This window comes from Trachurus japonicus, chromosome 1 (assembly GCF_045865225.1).
Source record: "Trachurus japonicus isolate A0001 chromosome 1, Traja_1.0".
NCBI lineage: Eukaryota > Metazoa > Chordata > Actinopteri > Carangiformes > Carangidae > Trachurus > Trachurus japonicus.
Window position 1 is genome coordinate 22,574,131 of NC_140907.1, and position 25,674 is coordinate 22,599,804.

Here is a 25,674-nt window from a genome sequence, read left to right on the forward strand (position 1 = left end):
ACACAGAAAAGGAAATTACAGAGTTAAAACAACACCATTATGTTTTCATTTATCTTTTTGTCTGTCCACTTTTTCCTCTCTCATCCTCTCCAAATGTGTTGAGCACGTTGGGTTCTGTGAACATATCAAGTGCTCCTTGCAGAGAGTCAAGAGTTCCACCTGCCCTCGTGCTGCTGGATGGGGCGGCCTCGGCTCGCCTCTTTAAAAGAACCATCGGAAAGCTTCACCGTTGTTGACCGGCGTCCTCTGTGGGAGACAAAATGTGAAGGACACAGTTTTATTTTCAGGTTTTGAGGTCATGTTATTATCACGTCATGTATTCCCTTCAGAGAATTTCATATTTATATGAATAAATATACATTTTCATACATTTTTCATACATATATAATATCCAATATTACAGTATTTTTCAGTAATCAGTAATATTACTGTGGTAGATAACAGTTTGAAATAGCATGGACATTAAGTAAAGTAAAAACCCAGAAGGGCACTTAAAACGGCTATAAAGCACAACCACCAAACCAAGTATTTCATCAAAGAGCCAGCCAAGGTGATTACATCCGCGTCCCACCCACACCCAAATAATCATTATGCTGGATGAAATATTCAATACAAATTCCCAAGAAGCAACAATGAGGCATTTAATTACTGCAGCTCTAGCTGCAGTGAGGGGGAACAGTGCATCATTTCAATTTGAGCCCGCGCCAGCAGCTGCCCCTCCTCTTTCTCCCCAAAACCTCTACGCCAGAGTGACAGCCTCTCCTTTCCCAAACTCATTTGGAAGTCATAGACATAAAATACTGAAGTCTTCCACCAATCCCCATGACCAATTAGCACATTTTTGATTTTCTTTTTTTTTTTTTAGCTGTTGACTGAGAGGGAATGGTGCATAATCACAACTAAAATCACTTTAGTCTGAGTGGAGGCAATTTGACATTTTAATACCAAGTGTCATCTGTGGCTCCTTAAAGGCATACTGATGAGTGCGTTAGCAGCAGACTGACTCCAACATTCAGGCCACATGTACAGTATAGGACTTACAGTGGAGGCCTACAATATGGCTTGGTGTTATTAAAATATTAACATAGCCTATTCTTTGTGGCATCACATTGTGATGATGCAATCATATCACGTGGAGTCTGGAAAAAGAATAATTCCAACGTTTTAAATGTGAAAAAGGTTTGGTCTGATGCCATGCAAAACAGCAGATGAAACAATTTGCTTATTAATGCGTTGGCAGATGCATGAACACTTGAAATCATTTTGATTTCCTGCTTTTTGTGATCTGATATGGTAGTAAACAGCATATTCTTTGGTTTCTGCAAACTTGTCATGGGATTTTTCACTATTCATTTTACAGAGGAAACAAGTCCATAGTCCATATTTAAACTTTCCATGAATTGCAACCCTGGATAAAAGTGGAGCACTGCTGATTAAAATGAACATGAGTCTGATTATTTTCCATGCAATCATATGTGCCATTTCATAATTGTGACATCGATATAAAATATTCTTGTTAATATACAGTAGTAGCATACGCTGTACAAAGTGTGTGTGCGTGCAAGCATCGCGGCAGTGACACTTGTAGGCAGACGGATTTAGCATATTGCTCATTTTTACACTTGTCACATTACAGTCGCTTCATTTACATCTGAGCTGGAACTTTTTGAAAACGTAAACAGTTGTGTTACGGCACCTTAGGCTTCCTCTGTAAACAGATTTAAGAAGAAATATTTACAAAGTGAATATATGATCAAAGGTCTGCGGAGAACATTTTGATCTAACAAGTGTGAATCCGGCCGGTGACGTCATCAGAAAGAGCAGCCGAAATGACGGGAGGTGCTTTGTTGCCATGACGACAGATTTTGTTTAGTTTAAGTGGCTCAGTGAACTGACTGACACTGCTTAACTCAACCTAGTAGTTATATTAACCAAGTCAGTTAGCTGAAACCTATGTTTTTTTAACCCTAACCCTAACTAACATGTAGATATACCGAGCCTAAACTACATCTGTAACAATTGCTCGTACACTCCTTCTGAAATGTGTAGCGACCATTTACTTTTTTTCTCCATACCACATTAAGCAATTACTATTATCCTTCCAAGTGAATAATGGAGGGACCCAGAACAGCAGGATACCATCGCCACCACTTTAAAATCATGGATGAAATGAAACACCATCGTGTTTTTGGAAGGGTCAAGACGCCCTCATGGATCCAATGTTTTCTTTTTGGGCTAATTACAATGAGCCGATGCCCGCCCCCTTGTTATGTCTCTGTAGCTCCATTTATTATGCTTTATCATTTTTTTGAGGAAGCAATTAGGCGTTATTATGAACGTGTTTTCATGTCATTTCTGCTTTTTATCCAACAGAACAGAAAAACAGGACGATAAGAGTAGGAAGGGCGAGTGGAATGAAACAAATATACCACGACAGTGTGAATCATTGGGGTTTCTCATCAACTGAAGTTTTAGCAGGTTTTCTTTGTGATGTCGAATAAGAATGAAGACCTCCCCACAGCTATGGTTCTCCTCCAAAATTTAAAACCATACGCTATACATGGATGACACCACCTTCTTCCTTCATAGCTTTCCACCACAATCTTCACATCACTGAGAGCTTGAACCATTTCAACTTAAATCAACCCCTCATAACATTTTCATACAAAAATGTCTGTGTTTCCCCTAGTGATGATGTCACATCAAAGTGAACAACTTGGCACTGCTTGTGATTTTGTAGTTATATATATTCGTGGCAGCCCACTGGTCAGCAAGTCTAGTTATGTTGTGGGATAAAATCAAATTTTAGCTAAATACATGCTCAGTGTATGGTTTATTTGACAGGATATTCATTTGAAACATACACTATACAATATCGATAGATCTGCAAGTTCCTGTAAGATCTCTCCAATATAATAAAACAGTACAGGCTACCAAACATTTGTGGCGACAAAATATTGAGCTTAATACAAGAAGTCAGCAGGACTTAAAGACTAATGTGTCTGAAGCAAACACAGTGGATAACATTGATCTTTAAGAACTTCCTGCAGGAAATATCAGCATGTTTGTCAGAGGACTATGACAAGTCTTCCTATTAAAGCATACAGTGGATGTGGAGCACCCACAAGGGCGCTTTAAGCCTGAAGTTCTGCTCTCTTGGACTAGAACGTGATGCTCTAAGAAGCAAGGAGGAGAGAACGGGGAGATGAGAATGTTTATCTTGATCCATATTCTCACATTGATCAGTCCCTGGTGGAAGTGTGGCTCGCCAGAGACAATAATGACCCTGATCTGGGCACTCGGCATGTCTCTGTTTTGTTAAATTCCCACGTTATCGATCCAGTGGGGCTCTTGAGTGCTGCTTGGATTCACTCCCGGGCCTCCTCACCTCGGCACACTGCAGTGACCAGGCACAAAGAAGGCTCAATTAGCACAGCTCCGCGTTGTCTGCTCCCTTCAAAATCACTCCATCAACCGCCGGGGAGAGCGAGGGAGAAAAGACACAAGAACACAGGAGCGAGGTAGACAGAGGGAGAGACGGAGAGGGAGGAAGAAGAGGGAGGAAGGTGGGGAAAAGCTAAGGGTTGATAGTGTTACACCGGGGGGACACGGGGAGCAACACCAAGGTTTCACCTCAAATCAAGACGCCGTGGCAGCAGCTCAGCCTCGTGTCAACACCGCTGCCTCTGCAGCAGAGCATACAAAACAACCTGGCTACAACGACACACCGAGGGAAAGACAATTTCCCGCTCTGGCAATGAATGCACACGACTGAGTATTGAACTGACTGAAGGAGGGGAAAGAGATTTCTCCAGACCTCAAATTAACCCCACCACACTGCCACAGTAGGCGATGTATTCTAAGTGTCTGCCGGTGGCTTTCGGTGATAACAACACAGTAAAACTGACATGTGGTGGAATAATTCTCTGCTGATTCTGGCAGTGTGAGGTCTCTGGGCAGCCATGACACCCTGTGATCCTAACTGAACCTGGCAGGTGCAGTTAATGGTGAAGCCACGTCGACGGTTGATTGAGATGAAGTGGCGAAAAAGGCGGCGCGGGCTAAAACGGGACTTTGAATCATCATCAAACCAGCCGGACTGAAAAGGCAGCTCTTACCACCACATACACTCGCATACATTCACAAGCACAGACTTAAAAGAATCAGGTTAAGGCCGATCCTTCCTGTCTTTTCCACACAAATAATAAAAACACATCAACGGTCCTCAACCTCCCTAGCCCACCCCAACCCTGCCCTGCCTGCCTGCCTGCCTGCCCCTCCTCTCCCCCTGCAGCCTTGGCGTCACACTGAGCTGGGGCCAGAGATAAACCACTCAAGACGATGAGGATGATAATGGCAGACGCCGCAGCGCCTCAAAATTCAATCAGCGCTGGGACGTCAATGCGGATGAGTGTAAAAGTGAAATATGCTCGCCGGCGTGTGTTAAAAGACGCCACACAGGGCTCGCAGAAACAACAACAGGCGATGAAGAGAACGAAGAGGGGGGGAAGCAAAGGAGGGAGGGAGGACGGAGGGAAAAAAAAAACAAGCAGGGGAGAGAAAAAATGAAAATAATGTGGTCTCTACTACTCTGCTTCCCGGCACAATCCCACTGGCATTCTGAGCAGACCTACTTTAACCACAGACTGTGAATAAATTACCCTTTTGAACTCGGGGTGATTGCAAATGTGCCCCGGTTTCTCTTGAGACATGTCTGGCACTAACCCTCAGCTCTATGCTCCCAGCCAGCCTTGTCACAGAGGTCCCCCCCCCCCCCTCACTACCACCACCTCCCTCCCCTCCCTCCCACTAACACACACTCAAGGCACACACACAGGCACGCACAACATCATAAAACTTTTAATTCACCATAATTACGGGTGGATCTTCTTTTTTTTTTTTTCCAGCCAACTACTTCTCCCCCTCCCTCTCTGTTTTCTGTCTAGGAATTCTCAAGAATCTCCTCTGACTCTGAGATAAAAAAATAAAAAAAAATGTGTTAGAGATGAGAAAGTATCTTGGAAAAAGAATGAAAAAAAATGTGTAGTGGCGGAAAAATCAGAGTGGAGATGGAACAGATAGAATAGAAGCCAAACACAGGAAGGCAAAGGGAAGGATGGGAGGAAATCTCAGGGAAGAAACGGTGGCACTGGGCAGCCTATGGGAGTGTGCTGCTGATGTGTTTCCGAATACTCATTACATACACGTGGTCCATAAATTACCCTGACAACACCCATTATTTATTAACTTACAGGCCGCGAACCAGGCCACTTTTCATAACTGCAATCCTTTGGATGCAGCTCTGACAGGCTGCAAACAAAATGCATACAAATAATAAATACCGCTGCTACCACCTCTCTCTTGACACACATGCGCACACACAAACTCCCACTGACATTGCTTTAGTTGTCTCGATGTAGGGTGTTTTTTGGGCTTTTCTTTCTTCTTACATAATTACAAACACTTTTCTTCACAGCATCACGGCTGCAGGTGAAATTTGAAATCAGTCAAATTGTTTTCCTTTTGCCACAAACGCCTCACACCTTGCACCCCCCCCCCCCCAAAGTCTGTGATCATTTCAATATAAAATGACAACCTGAGGGGAAATGACTGATTATTTTCTTAGGCAAACTGGAGGTGATGGAGGCAAAACTAGAGAGAGGTTAGAAGAAAGACGAGCGCGGAGGAGTGTGTTTCATCAGAGTCTAGGACAGAGGACTTTGAGAGCCAGCCAAACAGTCAGGGCCGATCTCCGGGTCTCAGAAAGAGAGAGGGGTGGGGGGGTAGGGGGGAAAAGTTTCAGCGATGCAGTCAGCCTTAACTGATGTGTTATATATTGCCTGCCACTTTATTCTGCAGGAATATTGGGGTGTTGCCAAGCTCCAACCTGGAAGGTATAGCAATCCATCACCTGCACTGTTACCATCGTTGGTGGGTGGGGGTTGAAATCTCATCTTGAAGCTTGTAGCCAATATTCTAGCCACCCAGTGCCGTTTATAAAAGGTACCTCTCCAAGGCCGCTATCACGGACAGACCACTCATCTAGTCATCCACACGCCACTGCCCCCAAGTCCTGCATCACAACACCGTAACGCAAACAGATTCTGCTCTATGCTCAGGCTGAAGCCCTGAATATCACCTGCATATACAAATGTTAAATATCAAAAACATCAATTCATCATCATATATGGGATAATAAGTGAATACATAAGCTGACTGTAATGGAATACTGACCGTGTATGAAACCTTGAAATTCAATTAAATTAGATTCAATTTGTCTTATTATTATATAACAGGCGGTTGTCAGAGGTTATTCTGTTGTTGGTGAAGAAATTGGACTGCACTATGTTGTATTAAAACTTCAAAAAATAAACTTAAAGTAAGGTTATGCTTTCATAGATGTGGTTACCTGCACATGTTATTTTTTTCATCCTAAATGGAGATTTCAGGTCAGCTGTTTACATTGGATGTGATTTAACACGGTGTTTACATGCGCCTTTAATCGGAACAGCTGCATGATTTGCATAAAGGTAAAGAATACATTGCGTATTTGCTTTCCTCAATGGCTATCTTGCAGTATTTGATCAGCTCCCTTGAGATACTGTACATGCATATATAGTTAGTATTAAAAACAATCTCAGCAAAGGGCCCGTTGAGTTTGAAAGCTGCCATATTTGGAATGTGGACAAATTGGAGATGTTATCATGTCAGTGTTGTTTACTGTCCCCTATAAATAAATAAATAATAGTTATCAGCATGGCTGCTTTTCCTCTTGTTCATGTTGCCACTGAAAGTCTCATTATGATATCATTGTCCATGCAAAAATAAAAAATACTATTGAGTGACTATATACACCAAATATTAAGACAAAATTCTCCATTCTTCAGACAATACCATTACTTCAGTTTCATGAAACATATGATTCAGCCTATTAAAAGTAAGTAAGTTGAAAGCAAGGAAGAGTTAGAAAATTATATAAATGTAGTTGTCTTAGTAATTGTAGTAGTTATGATAAATCAATATCCTCAAATGAAATGAAACTAATTAACTGCAATTTTCTTGCAGTTTGTCCAAATATTCAAGTTATTTTTATTGCCAGAAGCATCTTATCATCACCACAGAAATATGAGAACACCGGATGGCAAACTGCACGGGGAGAGGAGTTTAAATTCCTGCGGTTTGTAGGAGCACGAACGTCACATTCTCAGTCTCATTCCACAGTGTTCACTTTTCACATCTGCCACAATAAGATGGTTTCCAAAACTGCCCTTTTATGGTCAACATTACAAGTGGAAATACTGCATCATTCACTTTATAACAATTTTAAATTTAAAAAAGCTGCATTTATGATTAATCAATTCTAATCTTTACATCAACATTTTCTTTCTAATGTGAGATCAAAACCTCTACAAAGTTGACACAGAACTTTCTGTACCAGCCTTGCAGACATTTACCACAGATTCCTCTGCTTACCTTCGGCCCCATCATCAGCTTATTTGATTTTACTCTAAAGCCTGAGATATTAACAAATTAAGTGGAATGCCATAAGCTATCCATCTATTTATCCTCAAAGTAGCATATTCAGATAACTCCACACACACATACTGTACACACACTTGTATGCTTACAGCACTAATGTACACACAGAGAGAACCCAAGCACACCAATGTCGTGATAGCATTTCAATAATGAAATACAGCTACAATCTTTTAATTCAAGGTCCAGCCTTGCACCAGGCCTCCATTCGAGCAAATCAAGCTAAGTGTATTGCGGATGTTTGTGAGTAATGAGGAATTTGGGAGTTTTTTGCTGACTAGGCACATGTGGACTAGGGGTGTTGGGGGAATGTATGATGGTGTGCTCAAGAGCTGTGCCTGGGAGAGGCGGGGTGGTCACAGGGGGGAGATTAGGCTGAGGGGCAGCGAAGGAAAACCAAATCCATCTCCATCTCAGAAACATCCTAAAGCAGATTACTTACTTCAGTGAGAGAGGAGGAGAGAGGGAGGGAGGAGAGCGAGCGAAGAGCACAGGAGCATGAGATGGATGAGGGAGCAGAGGAAGAGAGGGAGAGCAATTAGCATAGATGCAATTCTGGCACAGTCCTCTGACTTGATATTTGACCTTCTGCGAGAGACTTGCCAAATATTGCCCGAGAAGCGCAGACGGACCATATGGCAAAGTGCTGCTGGAGGCTGAGTGCGGTGTGACTCCAAGCCTCCGTATGCTAATGGGGGAATGTAATTACAGTGCAGTATTCCTGTAGGACGTATATTTTACTGGCCCTCCATAGGAGTGGATTTGCAGCGAGACGGGCCAAGCCTCAGTGGCTTCGGAAAATACACTTTTTATCAAACAGTCAGAGAGCCATTGAGTGGATAGTGAAATGGAACAGGCCCAGTTTAACTGGGGCAGCACAGCAATATGTCACTTTACGCGGCGGTGGGTAGCCTACACATCGGTAGCGACTGAGACAGCTATGGTCAAATATAAACCCACATGGAAACACGTATGAGAGAAAAATGCTGAACCACAATCTGTTGTTCTCCTCTAGTTTGGACACACCCCAATTAGTGATGTCACAGCAGATGTTTTCCATCAGCCGCCAAAGGCAAAACACCTGCCGAGCCTGTGACATCACTAACTGGGGCATGGCCCAAGGAGGGAGATACTTGAGGGTTTCAAACCACAGAGAGCGGCGCAGCATCAGATTCCTGCCTGTTGTGACTCACTGTGAATTTACCCTTTTAATCTCAGGATATTAACCGGCTTTGCCTGAAGACAGAGAGCGGTCCAAAGGCTGTTTGAAGTATAGCCTAATTAACAAGTGGGAATGTAGCAGATAATCTGGACTGTAAATATGTACCCTAAAATACATTTTGCCTTAAATGTAAGAGAGAGATACAGGTGACTGACATTTTTCATATTTGCATTTTTTGATGGAGGGCCAAGCTGGAGCAAGATGAGGCGAGGGAGGGGTCGGAATGATTTGCCACCGAATCTCATGCAAGCAATAGCTTGATTTTCAGAAATTGTACATTGTAGCTTTAACTACTACTACACTGATATATGCCATACAGGTATGCAGCAACAATGACAGCCTCTTTGTCTACATTGATGTCTCAGTATCCATTGATATAAACATATAGGATCAGTCCAGGAATCCATAATAGGCGTTTTTACATTCAATGACAACAAATATTGGAGTAAAGGTTTAGATTCTTCTATTTAGCATTTATAAAAGAGTATAGCATTAAATGTGTGGTTTACAATGCACTATAGTTGTTAAGGATGAGTGTTTATTAATGTAGGCTACTGTACAGTATTCTCAGCAGTTCCTCTCCTATTATGTTATGTTAGTAGTTTTGTTTTGTTTTCTTGTTTATTTATTTATTGGGGGGGACTGGGGAGACAGACAGGGGGAATGACATGCAGCAAAGGGCCGCCGGGGGAATTGTACCGGGGTCGGCTGCAGCAAAGATGGGGCCATAACTACAATCACATCACATAGTTTTGCATTATAGTGTGCGTGTATTTTAATCAATACTACAGCTCCACAGGGAGACTTGAAAGTTTCGTCAACATTTCAACTATGTCTCCTAAAAAAAATAAGAATTTGAAGCTAATTTGCGTTAATACGCCTCAACATTCATACATGGTATTCGGTGTCAAAATCATACTACAAATACTACTGTAAACACATTTTATGTTTTCTTTCAATATTTAACCAACAACACAATCTTTCCCTAAACTTAACAAAGTAGCCTCAATCTAAAAAAAAAAAAACCTCAGGAGATGCTGTTGTTTTTATGTTGTTGAAGTCATGATTTACACAGCCAACCATTCGTCCTGACCTCCTTCCTATGACTTTTGTGCAGTACAAAGACATTACACTTCCTTGATTGGAAAAATGTTAAAAATAACCCATGCAGCAATGGTGTTTTTTCCAAAAAATGTCCATGACAAAGCAAATGAATACATGGGTGGATGAATATTTACAAGCATCATAATTAATAATTGCGTATATGAATAACTAATGTTTTTTTCCTCCAGTAATTCATCAGCATTTGTCATGAGAATATGTTGTGGCAGAAACAAGCCCTGAGAGATGTGTGTTTCCTTTTAGGGTTAACACATTGTCTGGTCTGCTTTAATAATAATACCACTAATTCCATAACTATTTTAAATTCTCTCGCCCTATAACACGGAATATAATCTCACACAGTCCTCCCACACAGTGTGAGATATCTAGGTTAAAAAGGGAGTGACTTTTTGCTGCTGAAACAGTGCTCAGACACCGCGCTGCTTCCATTTCTCATGCATGGAAAATCCCTGCCCACACAGACGGAGGCTGAGCTGACCCTCGTAGGAAGAAACTGAGGCAGCAGCCTTGGGTCAGAGGCTGCCGTCTGTAGCCGGGATCACCTACATGCTACTAAGTACAACAGTGCCAGCCTCCATTTCAATTAGCTTCACCTAAGAACCCTTGTCCAAGTAAAGCAATTTTACACTGGGCTAACTCTCCTCTGGGAGCAAACCCTATACAGGGAGACAGCAGAGGAGCTTTCAGGTGCTGCTGAGTTTTCAGGAAAACAAAACAAAGAGATGCAGCGGCACAGGTCAGCTGAGCTCTGAGATGGGAAATCAGAGCCGTGTGAGCGCGGAGAGGGCAGGCGTTGTCTGGTGGGAGCCGCAGAGGAAGAGGAGTTGGGGGGGAAGATGAGCAGGACACACGTTTGAGTGTGTAGATACCTGAGGGATCTGGTATGGAAATCCCCAATTTCTCAGCCAAGTTGCAGCCCTTTGAACAGCGGAAGACGTCAGCAAGCACGGTGAGAAGCCATGTGGGTGTAACGAAGCGAGGGCTAAGCGAGGCAACATGCTGCCAGTTCTCTGAAATGTTAAATTGAAATGCAAAGTAGGAGCAGGCCTTCTTGTTTTGAGCAGATTTCTCAGCATCTGTGTGGGAGCCCTTAAACTCAGAGGGTCTATACACAGAGCTCTGCATATTTACTGTAAATAAACACAATATTTAGGTTAGGATTAGAATATACACACAGCTGAAGTTTAATCTTTAATTGCGCTCAGGTAACTGAGACTTGACTCAAATTGATCTACGTGTCAAATTCAGTGAGTACCAAAAGATAACACCACATAGGAAGGGTTAGCTACTGTCATTTCCAGGTGAGCAGTAACTCCTAGCAAGTTGAATACTATATTAACAACTTGAAGAATTGCATACAGATAACGTGGTTGTGCCACTCTCTGGATCAGACCCCCACAATACAACTACACTGTGGGAAGAGCTGAAAAGCATCTGGTGAAAAATAAAATCACCATTCTTTTTTTTTTTTTCTTCCCATACCACAACATTGGGTGACTCACTGTTGAAGCACTTCCATGAGGCTTGCGATGGTCATGAAACTTTGATGGTTGAATCATCTGTTCAAAAAGATGAACAACTGCCTGCAAAAATATCTGGTTCCTAAAAGATGGAGCCACAAACCTTTGTGCACAAAAATGTAAGGTCAAAAAGAAAATAGATAGAACTTCTACTCCCAAGGCGTGTAGGCTACTGGTAAGAAAAGAAAAGAAAAGACATCATAAAGCTGTAAACAGCATGTGGAAGCTAAAGATTACAATCTTGAGATTTTTTTTTTTTTTTTTTGAAAGAAAAAAAAAAAAATCAGCAGCTAAGATGCATAAGAATTTCACAACCATGACAACAAAGTGATTTTAATTTGCTATCAAGATGGTTCTTCTGACTTCTCCATTGCTGCCTTTGGATAAAAGCATCTCAACCATTTTAATAAATGACTAAATTGGTTGAGTAGGCCTTAAATCTACGTGTAAATAGACACTCAGGTGCACGTAGCACTCTTGACTCCAGACACTGGGGTGCTTGTCTTGTTAATGTGGCTGTTAACAGCCACATTGGCTATCTATCCTGGGTGCAAAGACCATTCTTGGCTACTGATGCCAAAAATGATTTCTACAACATGATTTATGTGAAAAGTTGAAACAAACCTACAGTAGTTATGCCTTACAGTATTTCTCCAGACAACTCTTGTGTTTCTATATCAATTAACAATGTGGATATCAATAAAAGTGGATGATTTGAACCAAAGATTCAGAGTGCAGAAAACCCTTTCTCCCAGTTTATAACTCAGTTGGTTCCAAGGCAAATCCAATATGTAGATCATTTACATTTGTTTTTGTGCCTGTTTCGTCTCCTGACGTGAGTTGCGTCAACCAACTTGCTTAACATTCAGGTCCACGCAACATGTACCCGTGATTTGGGAGATGTGCATGTCGGCTCCCCTGCCACCCACAGCAACACATAGCGCTGTGTATCTTCAGAGAACCATATAATTACAGTTTATGGAGTCACACGCCAAAAAGGTTGGAAACCACTGTGCTAATGTGTATACCGCTGGAAAATCCAAGGCCGTGTAGGAGGTCTTAATTTGGTTTTATTTAATTTGGCTGAGATTCACATACAATAACACTGTAAGGTCAGCTCTCTCGACATGCGGGGAGAAACCCTGTTCCTCAAGAAGAAAGAGAAACAAGGATTAAAGTCATCTAGTTAGACTAATGTTGCACCTAAAGCAACCCAAAACGAGGAATTACATAAGTAGGCTTTAGTTAAACTGGAAAGTGAAACTTAACAAAGATGGAAACAAGAGAGATGTCGTCAGGAGAAAGCCAGTGGGCAATGTAATATGCTAAAGGCAGGGTTTAAGACAGAGCTAATCCAAGCAGACTCCCCCCTGCTTAGTCATTCCAGCTTCACACTGATCAGACGGGAAACCGTTCACAGTTTGTCAAAACACAGCGTGCACTCTGAGCAGATTGAAATCATTTCTCTATGCAACAGAACGCCACAGACAGATCTTTCTAGGAGCAACAACAAACTGTGAACAGCTCAATGGTTTATCAGTCATAGAGGACAAAGGGGCTCTCTGCTCAGGAATGAAAATATCCACCTGATGTCATCAGCCAGTGCATCATAAATCCTATTCTTTACCTGGGGGCCACCGAGTGACTTCACGCCTATGTGACACTCTCTAACCCCAGGGTTTCTATCAGAAAAAAAAAAAAACTTGAGATATCTTTCTGGGCACGGTGTCAGATGCTTGCCATGAAATATTCATAATCTGAGAGCGAAGCCACAATAGAGGAGGTGGCAACACGCGAGGATTTGACTTGCAGAAACAGAAACGCTTAAACCACGATGACCGATTCCTCCCATCACCCATTGTCACTCACAAATTCACTTTCACATCAGTTTTCTCTGACGAATGTCACAAAGCCTACTGTCATTACTGCCTTTTAACCTGCTGATATAAATTCATCTGAGCATCTACAGAAATGCAATTCTATGGCCCTGTATTTTACATCAAATCCATTTTGCCTACAACAGAGAAGTTAACATAAATTGGATCAAATATTCTTTTTTTCTTTCACGGCTTCATATTATAACCTGTATCAAGTAGATTTTGCAAGTTAAACAGAAGCATTCAAATGCTCTAAAGCTTTAACCTGCAAAAGTCATGCATTTGAGAACATGTTGTGAGTATATTACTAATATGCTCAGATAAAGACTGATTAACTACCAAACTGAAGCTCACTACAAAACAAGGCTTCCTGTTCACAATGGCATTACCATACATGATACTGCAGAATACCTTTTCAGAACACCTTCCTACATAAATGATTTTCAATCAAGCTTCAAACAAAAAGAAGGCAAAGGAACCATTCAAAACCTTGTGCTTGGGAAAACGTTTCAGATGAGATATGAACATTGTAAATAATGGGTGAAATAGTTGAACGAGAACTTCCAAGTCTGAAAGAAGTAAGGTTTGCTGACAGGCCAGGCCACAATATCCCAGATAAATCAGAAATCAATCTCCCAAGACTAAATAGAAATATCTTAAAGCTAGAGTGTAAGACTTTTATGTCCAAATACCCCTTATGTTAAAACCTTAATTACTCTACAGTATAAAGGAGTTTTAAGAATGCACTGGTAGCAAGTCATTTCTGTTGCCAGAGTTGAAGCAAACCAATTTTCTAAGTAGGCTATTTCTAGAGCTCCTAGCATTAGTGAGTTAGCTAGCATTGTTCATCATTTGGTGAAAATAGGTTATCCATACGTCTGGAGAAAATAGGTTATATTACGTCTCTGATCATTTAAAGCAGAAGTAAGCGATCCGGTCGTTTGGGCTAATGCTGCGTTCCAGGCAGGCTTTTGAAACCGTAAGTTACAGCTTCAAGTCACGACTTACGACTTTGTAGCGTTCCAGGCAACCCACAACTCGCGTTTCTCCGACCTGTTTTACCTGTGAAAAATATTGCTTACTTCTGCTTTAAAGCAGAAGTAAGCGATATTTTTGTGTTAATATAAGTCTTAAATAGTTATATCTTCTGACAGCAATCACTTACATAGAGTGTTTGGACCGAAACACGGGTCTCTCAGTCACTCTGCTCTGCTCTGAGCTGAGGAGAAAACTTTTCTTGTATCCTACAATTTTTATCCAATGAGAAGAGAGAACGGCATGAAGGGCTGTGTGTACAGCCAAGGGATGCGCGTGAATGTGGTGACCTAGGGACGAGGACCAATAGATCCATGACGAGGGTGGGGGCTGCTAACTCCGTCGGCTGACAAGAAGTTATGGTGCGTTCAGGGCAGCCCGTAACTCGTGTTTTTCCGACCTGTGAAGTCGTACCAGTTCGATCTGGTGCGAGTTCACGGGTTGGAAGTTACGAGTGGCCGTTATAGTGCACTTTCACAGGCAACAGGTTGGAGAAACGCGAGTTGCGGGTTGCCTGGAACGCTACAAAGTCGTAAGTCGTGACTTGAAGCTGTAACTTTTCAAAAGCCTGCCTGGAACGCAGCATTAGCCAAAACGACCGGATCGCTTTAAAAACAACAACACAACCTTGTGATATGGGCAGTTGCATTATCACTTTCTTAGGTCAGGGTTAGCTTAGCTCTTATCCCATGAGTAATGTCATTGGAATTGCTCTTGGAAGAGTTGGTATTTGTACATGCACCTATAAAATAACGGCTCTTTGACACAGAAACATTGAAATATATAATAGACATATATCTATTATATATTTGCATGCGTACTCTATGCGTACTACTCACTGCCATAATGGGGGGTGACTAAAGTTCTGCACAGCAGGTTTAAGGATTTGCTGAAGCATTGAGATTTCGTAGCATTCCTTAGTAAAGCCTATTTTCACTGTGCCAAGTTATTTGGTCTGTTTAAAATAACTTGAATATACATATCTATGGTCTGTGGTCCATATAGTCTATTTTCAGTCAGTGAGGTTGTATATATAATGTTTTATTTAAAATCATCTTCGTTCTGGAGCCTTAGCTTTGCTGCTCGGCAGAAAGCTCTTGCATTGAGGGCAGGGTAATGTCTTCACCTTAGGAAACAAGACCTTGTCCGGTCAATCAGCGCCATAGTAGGAAGTGAGTGTGATGAGCGGTGAGGACAGTTTTGAGGTTTGACTTGAGGAAAAACGTTAGAAATCAATAGCAGAACTGTAATTTAGTGGTCTGTCAAAGAGATCAATATCTGAGAGAGAGGGGGACAGTGTGTATGAGAAACTTAAGCAAAAGTGTTCAGTGAAATACAAATCAGCACATCATCAACACCTTGGGTTCAATGCAGGTCTGGTCTAATACTGCCAGTGCCTACTTTTAGTATAATAGGATGAATGCTTATTTTTGTAATAAGTGTAGGATTAGACCAACTGCAGCGTCACCATAGGATAATTATAACCCAATGTAATGAATAAGTGGTGACTTATTGCCCTCTTAACAATCAATTCCATTCTTTTTAGCTGCACGCATTCTTGAATGTGATTGGGTTAATCCATTGACTTCTCCTACATTGATTGAATCCTTAACAAGAAGAACTCTGACAAAACTATAACTTTGCCCACTTTGTCCTGCTGAACATCACTGCAGAAACTGAACTAAATTCTGTTTAACAAAAAGAGTTTGTGTTTCAGTTGCCTGAATTATAAAGCTTATATGAATGGATGCTGCCTGTATTAAGCAATTACCAAAAACATAGTGGGAATGGTTTCAATGATGTCTTGTTCCCTAATGTACGTCCAACTGGACCAGATTTGATTGAATGCACTGATCAGTATTGTCACTCTTTGAGCCCTTTGCTTACACGAGGGGGACTGAAACAACATCAGCAGGACAATACTTCATCTCCTGCTCTTAAGAACCTTAAAGCCCCTGTACGGAGCTTTTAACTGGATACGCAAAAGTCTCTGGTTTCTGCTGATGTGTCTCTGTTACCGACAACAGCAAATGAGCCCATCAGTGTGAAGATACGCTATTTCTAAGTAGTCTAATTCTATACCTCTGGGAGGCATGGTCGGGTCGGACCACTGACGAAACGATACGAATAGATACATTACGCTGCTAAAAAAAAAAAAGAAACAAGTCCCGTCTTCTTTCCGACGTTTCCAAAACAAATCTACATGCGCCGTCCAGACAAACGTCTTCATGACAGTGGGAAATGCAGTCTTCATTCCGCCGCTTTTGTCCACAGGGGAATCAACACTAAATGAAAAGTCTTTACAGGGGCTTTAAGTGTTAAAAGAGCTAGTTTTGGTTTGATGATTTCTCAACATCCCTCAGCCTGGTTTTCCTTAAAAGTCACAATACCACAGTTGTGTATCTCTGCAATCTGGCATCACAACTGTAACCATTGTAATTATTGAATAAATGAGCATAAAATTACAGATGTTTCCCAGCTGGTATCGAGAATTAATTATACTTTTGTGGGATGTTTTGCTTTTCTTAACAGGCATCCAATGCAGTTTGATGGATTCCTACTACAAATATCACTCCAAAATGCAAGAAATACGATCATGTGACTTTCATGAAAGAACTTACTTACTTGGCTTGAATGGAAATGAGCAATTATTAAGATCATTTATCATTTTTGTGCGTCGTTTATGTTACAGTGTACTAGTCAGGACAGTGTGTTAACATTGCTAAGGTCTAATATGCACATGATTAAGCCACAAAGGAAGCAGCTCCATGCCTGTTGGAGGACTTTGGTTTTAGCTGATTGAAAATTGTGAATAACACATTCAAAAGTAACTTTTCTGGTCTGGCTTTTCAGTCGGTTCATTCACTCATTTTCTACTGGTCTTGATGCACTTAATAAGGAAAACACTTTGTAAAAGGGACAAGCACCGTTTACTTATCACATTAGAGCCAAAACATAAAATACATGCATATATCAAAATAAGTCAAGATCTCATCAGTTTTCTGGAGAAAAAATAAGATGATAAAAAAAAAGAAAAAAGAAACACCTTGTTGCGATTCTCTATGCTCATTACAGTCCCCTGATGCATTTACTGAAGACTTCTCCCTCACACTTTTTCATAGAGGCTCTCATGACGAGATACCTTTTAACTTCTCAGCCGGAGTCAGCATTAATAATTTATTCTCATCTGTTTAAAATTTAAAGTGCCACACATTAACGTCCTCCCGCACCTGCTCTTTCACGCTGTCCACCCTCCGACGGGCTGCTTTTCTACCCATCTACCCCTCAACGCCACCCCACCCCCTTCTCTCTGTCTCTCTCTCTTTCTCTCTCTCTCTCTGTCTCTCTCTCTCCTTGCACTATAATAAAGACAATGACAATGAGTTCCTTTTTCACCGCTGAACCAGGGATGTTAAATCAAACAGGGGCAGAGGAGGCGACAGACCACATAATGTAAGGGCATCGTCCGGACGCCTCCGATTACGCTTTGGCCTTAATTGGTGGCAGTGGCAAAAATGATGAATTCTTTAACAGTGCCGTGCGGTTGTGCCTTCTCAAGCACAGCAAAGGCCTAAGGAGGACAGCTACTCTGTGCAAATGGAAGCTGACAGAAAATCCACACGGCACGACCAATCTAGGGGAAAAAGGGCATGACAATGAATAAGGGGGCCCCTGCTCTTAAGTAGCTGACGGTAGCTTGCAGGGAAGATGTGTATAATTAAGCGGTCTGCATCGTGGTTCAGATGGCAAAATCCTATTGTCTTGACAGGAGCTTAAGGTTGCCCTTTAGGTTGAGATGCGCAGCAGCGTACAGCCTCATTTTTCTTTTTTTCCCTTTTTTTTCACACTCCCCCAGACCTCTGCGACCAAATTAATCTGCAGTTTTAAAGCTTGAATAAATCCAGTAAGTTAGAGATCTGCAGATCTAAAGGCCGTCTGTCCCTCAGGCTTTTCCTACTCTGCTTTTTTTTTTTTTTTAGAATTTTTTTTTTTTTTTATTTCTTTACCCCCTCTCCTTTGCCCACGGAGATTGGCTGGGAGCACTCAGTGTTATCTCCAGGGAGGCAAAGGTTGGGGGGATGGGGTGAAGGCCACAGATTTGTCCTTATCTATTCTGAGCACACCTAAAACAAATTAGACCTGGCTGCTGTTGCTTATTTGGCTCCTGCACTCTCATTAAGAGGCTGAATCCAAGCTATTTTCCTCAAGGTCCTGCTTCCTACCATTTTGGGCCTTGTCTTTTATCACAATAGCAAAAGGTTTCTCGGCAGCCATGCCACCTTTTCATCTCACCCATTTCATGTACTCATATCAACACTGCACAAAGAACAGGGACAGGAAGAGAGAGGCAGAGAAAGAACACCACCTTTTTCCAGGTTTTTCCTGCTCATGACATGATGCTGGCCTTTGACATTTGTTAATTGAAAGGAAGAATCTGTTCAATTGGATCTAGTTTTGCCCTCTTCCTGCTTTTTCTACACTGTGCTGTACAACCAATCAATTAGGAGCCTCTCTGGATGTTTCTATATCAAGGATTTTTGCTTTGTGTAACTGTTCCTGTCAACAACCCAGTGAACTGACACTTTAAGTGAAGTTATTTTGTCATAGAGAATTAATGTTTTGTTTGGCTTGACCTAATTAATCATGACTTCCAACTAACTTCTAACTAACTAACTAACTAACTAACTAACTAACTAACTAACTTCTAACGTACTGACTTCTTTGGCCTTAAATAGATGTCATGTGATTTTCTGTCTCCAACAGATAAATAAAAAGCTGCATTTCAGTCATATAACATAATGTCTGGCTTTGCATGCAATAATTCATTATAATTAATTATATTTTTGACTTTTAATGAGAAATATATTCACATCTTGGGTTCGGTCTCTAAAAATTGCTCAAATGAAACAAACTAAGAGGGAAAATCATTGTTGCTCACAAACCAAACCTGTGATGAGGGAGGGGAAGTGCTTCATCTTACTCTAAGGGGTCACAAGCCAAAAAGACTGAGGAGCACTGCCTTAGAAAACTATGAGGACATATGGAACCGCTCATGCAGTGTCAGGATTTGTGCCACATTTTGTCAAGCAACACATGCTGGTGTGGATAACTTTCACATTTACCAAATTAAAAAGATGTTTTATATAGAAATAAGAGTAAAGTTGAGATAAACAGATGAGGTAAACAGAAGTGGAGGCACAGCCCGCCCTCTTATGAGCATTATTTCATTTGGAAGTTAATGAAGGACCTTTGAGCCATCGGAGCTCAAGCTATGCAAAGGTAACTGCACAGGAAATGTTAGGTTAGATGAGATTCCTCTGCCAGACTAATCCATCCTGGAGCCTGAGAGCAGCACAGAGACAGAGACAGAAAGCGAGCAGAATCTGCTGCAGAACAGCACAGCAGTGACACAGGGCAATTCTCTAGGGCCTTGCATTAGCGCGCTAAATTAAAGGGGGTATTAGATTAAATTGGCTCTCCAATTTCAGGGGTGTGAGTAAAATTCTGATTTGCATTTTCCACCGCTGCTTAAGATATAATTAGTTCAGGGTGATTCCCATGTGGAAAACAGTGACAGCCAAATCTAACTGGCTGCCAGTAGCTTATCGTCTCTTCCAAGGCAAAAGGTACACTCAGCTCATGCTTGGTGTGTGTGTGTGTTTTTTCTTTTTGTGAGAACAGTATGTAGTAAGAAATGTGGATGTGAGTGTGGTTGTGTGATTGTGTGTGTGTGTGTGCACATAACTGTTGTGTTCACATATGAATTTGCATGAACATTACAGGCTGTAAATTTTCCTTATAGACTCAATTCTGCACTTGATTCCTCTGTGAGCGACCATAAGCACCGTCAACATGGTGGAAAAATCCTCTCCTTGTTAATGTATGTGGAAAAGTTAAGACTAAGCAAGTGAACAGCTTCACACCTCTAAGGCGCCTTTAAACCCAAACCCATTTCCGCAAGCTGAAGGCGCACCTGTAATTACGGATGTGGAGTCAAAAATAACAATTACTGCTGGAGAAGTCCATAATACGAATTACTGAACTCAGTGAAGAAGCTTTTAAAAGCAAGTGTGGATTTGTTTTGGGGGGAGGGGGTTTCACACCCATGGTAATTCTAACCGTCTTTGCAAATGGATGTTTTCCAAAAGTGAGTCAACCCATGCATTAAGAATGTGAGGCCAGCTTCCTGGACACCTGTTTGAGACACCTGTTAGTACAGGATCTATGGAGTCAGCATTAAATAAACTTCCGATTTACACCGCCAGAGTGTCCAACCCAACACCAATAGCCAATCAGTGACCTCTTTATTGAGACAGTTAAACCCAGGTTTCCCCTTAAGGGGCATCTGAGGCTTCCACATCTGTTTCAGCTGGTTCCAACATTCAATTTAAGCTGCAGTATAAGGTACTAAATGAAATATTCACACCTGTGACACCATGGCTGCACCAAATCCAGACACAGTATTTTCATTATACACTAAAAAAGTCTCCCTCTCCTCATGTCAATTCTGTCTGTAATATGAATCCCACTGTTAAAGACTAACTTTCCTAAAACAAGTGCAATATCAGAAACAAAAATAAATACAATACAATACAGAAGTAAATACAAATCTTCAAAAATCAGGACACTTCTCTTCTCTGTTTCTGGAAGTCATTCGATTTTTAAAGTGGAAACAGATGACCAGAAATAATCGCCCTGCACAGGGAGATTTTTCATCCTTCACTTGATTTTAAAGAAAACTTATGCCTTATCTATTAACTTTCAGAAACTTTCAGAATAAAGCTCAGCCGTTTGGGGTTAAAGAAAGTAAAAAACAGACCTAATTGAGTCTCTCAGTTTCTGTTTTAATTGCAAAGTGATGAAACTTCTGATGTTCGAGACTCCTGTCAAATAATTAGAAGTTACTAAAATTTTAATCAAGGATACTAGACGTGGGTGGCATGCTGTCCAGTCAGGACTGGGTTAGCAGAAAATGTCCATGTAGCGCTAGATTGGAGAGTACTTAGACATGTGTGAAAAGAACTATGTGAGTAAATATTATGATATTGTATTTTGTTGGTCAAGAAACCTCAACATTTACATTCTGACACAGAATCTTAAGTTTCTTGATTACTGAAAAGGAGCAGGCACAGTCAGAGGTGATATTAATAAAATAAGAAAAACACATTCAGATGAACTTAAAGTGTTATCTGCAAAAACAAACACTTGCAAAATACATGGTGTTTCTCCATAAGCATATTAGCTAATATTTTACAATTAACCTCTTTTTCCTCTCTGTGTAATCACTTAATTAATGAGCAAATCATCTGGCCCCCAGGTTGCATTTGTGGTGACTCATCCATACAGGCTCATGTTAAGTCAGTGAGCAAGTTCAAACTCTCAGGGTAAAGAGAACCAGAACTTTACATTCACATTCTGCCTATTTGCCCTTGAAAACCGAATATCAACCAGTAACTAAATCAATTAAAATGAACCTTTAAAAACAACACTGCCCTCTGATTGTGCCCTAATGAAGCCTCTTGCTACTTGTCAATTAAGTCTTTGCCTAATGTGTTTTTCTCTTCTCTAAGTGATGCTGGGTTTTTTTCTGCCTCTGCACCCTTCTTGATAAGCATCATGTCCTAAATTGATCTGTAATTGGCCATAATGACACAAATATAATATAGAATGATTTCATCTCAGCCCCCCACTGTATATGCCCAATCAATTCATTCAGGATCAGTGGGAGAGAGGTTGAGCGTGGGTGCTTCACTCCCCTCCCCACACAAAACTTGGGGATGTTTTGAGAAACGCCATCAGCAGCCCTGCCATCACTCTCACCATCTCTTGGTGGTCGGAGGCTGAGGCTTTGTGGGATATTGATTCTCCCCATCCAGAGACGGTTTCCATAATTGGTTAAAATGACCGGGTGCAGAGAGGGATGGCTCTCTGCTGAAAACCATTTCCCAGCCCTGCTTGGAGCTGAGCCAAGCTCGGGGTTGTTCGGATGCGTTCCAGCCCCAGCCTGACTGGCAGCAATTAGGGGTGTCTGAGCCAAGCTCAGCTTGCGCTCCGCACAAACACCCCTAATTACTGCCAATTAGGCTAGGCGGGTAGGCAGATTTGAGAAGCCGGGGGGATGTTCAGGCATGGGTGGGCATGGAAACAATTTTCAAGGGCTTAGAACGTGACTGGATGAAAAGGTTAATGCTTTGGAGTGCAAGGGGATAATAACAAAAGAAGGGGAAGCAGAGCCCGGGTTCTCACCTCCAGCGATGAGCCTGGCTTCTTCTTCAGCTCCTCGCATTTCCTAAATTTGCAGATCTGGTGGCCCGTTTTGCGGTTCCGACAACTGCTGCAGACACCACAGTTGATTAGCCGCCTGCAGGGTGCACAGACCCCACACCTTTTCCTTTTCTTCTTCGCTGGGTTTCCACTGGATGCCGAGGAATTATTCTGTGGGCAGTCTGCCAGATTGGCAATTTGAAACGCACTGTCTGTAACGGCTGCTGAGGCTGCGGGGGAGTGAAGGGCTGTCATGACGATGACCCCGGGAGGTAATGAGATGCCCCCTAAAGCCGGAATAGCGGAAAAAGTTCCAACGCGTTCTGGGAGATTCATTATCTCTGCTTCAGCAGCGCCGCATTTCAGCTTGTTCATGCATTCTCCTGCTAAAGGTCTGCAGTGTTCAGGGGATAAGGTAGAGAGGAAATTATTATTTGCCATTTGCAGCGTCTCTGGCGGCACGCCAGGCTTCCCCGGCCTCTGGGAGTCATTTCTATGCATGCTGGTCCTATTAGGGTTTATTGCCGCTGATTTCCTTCCCCAGAGCATGGCGTTATCGCAGTTCCAAGGGGACATGCCAATTCTAGCACTGGGAAAAATGGGCGTTGTGATGCGGGCAATCTTAGCAGTCTGTGGAAATGCCCCATTGGTTTTATAAAAGTTTGCAAAAGACCTGTACCTTTCCATTTCTGCGTTATAATCCAAAAGCTGGCTTAATCCACCATCCTGAAGATTATCCTTTTGTAAGAGAGACACATCTGCGTTCTGTCCGTTTTCAATGCAAAGCGCATTGTTTATGTTAGACATGGCTGAGGAATGGTTTTCAATGTTCAGGAGAAGAAAGTGAAGTGATGCCGGCCTTCGTAGAGCTGAAGTTGGTTACCAACAGTGTGTTACCATCCTGGTTTATCTTCTCCAGTGCTAAAAACAAAGGAAAAAAAAGAAAAAAAGAAACAACAGTTACACACAAAAGAGGCAACTGTTTTCATTCTAATCAGATTTCATTTCACTGCTTCAACTTTTCTCTGAAGATAAGAGCTGAACATTTGAAGAATCTTCTGGCACATTGTTTACGCTCTCACGTTTTTATAGTGGAACCATCACAAATAGTCAAAGCTGATCTTCATCTGCTGACGATACCGTGATAGCTGTGACAGATCAACATGTTATTATTATAATGGGAAGAAGAATTAGCATGCTTAAAAAAAACAGAAACGCCACACTTTCAACATTTTCAAGACGTCTTGTCAAGTTACTCTTACATATTTTTGAAGAAAGTCCAATCAGAATGAACAAAAGCATTTGAATACACAAGGGTACGTTTCATCAAAATGGACCAAAGAATTGAATATTTAATCCAAATTATCACTTAAAAAATAAAAAAAGTTTGAGGAGAGCCTCACCAGAATTCAGATTATGACAGCAGCAGCTACAAACACAAACACTTTTACCTTAGGCCTGCAATATAAGCTCTTAAAAATAATCTTCTTTGGGTGCCGGGAGGAACATAGTTAAATATTTTTAGATTTTTTTCTCTTTTTTTCATCTTATCCAAATAGTAGAGGCAGCCTACCCATGTAAACACAACTGTGTCCAGCCTCTTAACAGCACCTGGTATTTATTCATGGCCAATTCTATTACATTTACTCAATGAGAGGATGAGATAGCCGCTAGTGAATTTACATCCAGATCATGGACCAGACCAACTACAATGACGGCTGGGATGTGTGTGTGTAAAGGTGTACACATCTCTCTCTCTCTCTCCCTCTCTCCCTCTCTCTTGCTCTCTCTCTCCCTCTCCACCAGTCTGTCTGGATTTGGTTTCCACAGATAAAAGCCCATTAGACACATCTCCCCCTACTTCCATTACCTTTTCCTGGGCTTTCTCTCTTAATTGCCAAAGCTGATCCATTGCTGGAACACTAAAGCATTTCAAATCACTTCCATGGTGCTACCGAGCAGCTGTCTAGAAAAAAATAAATTAGAAATATGCACACATGGAACTGGGAAGATCTTACTGGGTGGGTGAGTCCCTCCTAAGAACGTGTCCTTGCAGTTAAATATTTTCCTTGTTTACCTGAAAGTGACAAATTATCCAGGCAATTTCCAGAAAGTCTTGAAGTCTTACTTTTTCTTACAAGCATTTAATCATTCAACTATTGTTGTTTCTGGATACTTATTTGGTACAAATGTGAAACCTGGAGTGTCCTATGCACCCATCTATTCCAGATCTGGAGGTTCAGTGTCGATGTGGCATCCAAGACAACCCGCAACCACCAGTAAACAAAACCTCCTTGGCTTAATGATCAGCCCTCCTCAGGGTCATTATTACTTAATCAATTCACCCCTGGAGCGAAATACGCAGCCCAAAGGCAATCAAGTCACGGACATTGATTTTTCAGCCTGTAAACAAAGTTTAGAGAGACAGAAATGTTCAATACTTGGGAGCTGGAGAGAGACACACAGGGAAGAGGAGGGAGAGGGGAAGCGAGAGGCAGAGAGAGAGAGAGAAAGGAAGAGAGAGAGAGGGGGAGAGAGAGGTGGAGAGTGCAAGAAGGAGATTGAAGAAAGAAAAGTGAGGAAAAAAGCCACGTCCGATGACGAACCTTTGTGCCGCCGCTGCACCAAGATGCCATTAATTAGACTCAGTCTGGTCCGTGGTAGACATTCAGATCAAAGGTCATGCATAGATAATCCGAAGAGGGGAGCGCGGAGCGATAGTGCAAATAAAAGCCCATAAAAATTAATCTGACATTGCCTGGATCACTTGGCAGTCGCGCGGACACAAATCGGGACAGGGAAGGGGGGAAAAAAAGAAGGGGTACAACGCATGCAACTGGACGGCAAAACATGGACGGACACACACACACGCACACACACACATACACACATAGAGAGCGAGAGAGAGAGAGCGGGAGAGAGGGAGAGGGGGAGAGCGAGACAGAGAGAGCATCACCTACCAGGTTCCTGTTGAGAAGAGCTCCCAAGATGCTACCAGCCTGCGACCGTGTGACGGCACATCACTGCGAAGCGCTACGTGTGCGGAGGGGAAAAATAATGCAAAGACGCGAGAAGACGCACAGACACAGGCTGCCGG

At 41.9% G+C, this 25,674-nt stretch overlaps 1 protein-coding gene across 2 annotated transcripts; it reads right to left on the minus strand.

Annotated features, from left to right (window-relative positions):
- Nucleotides 1-25,674, minus strand: cxxc4 (CXXC finger 4). 2 transcript variants are annotated; one of them, XM_085780583.1, is made up of 3 exons: nucleotides 25,538-25,674; nucleotides 22,560-23,498; nucleotides 1-246 (listed from the first exon to the last, which is right to left on the minus strand). In XM_085780583.1, the coding sequence occupies exons 2-3, from the start codon at nucleotides 23,382-23,384 to the stop codon at nucleotides 202-204; spliced, it is 870 nt and encodes a 289-aa protein (XP_085636709.1). In that variant the 5' UTR covers nucleotides 23,385-23,498; nucleotides 25,538-25,674; the 3' UTR covers nucleotides 1-201. The 2 variants fall into 2 exon arrangements, with proteins under 2 accessions (XP_085636709.1, XP_085636715.1); XM_085780589.1 differs by lacking the exon at nucleotides 25,538-25,674 and adding an exon at nucleotides 25,184-25,375.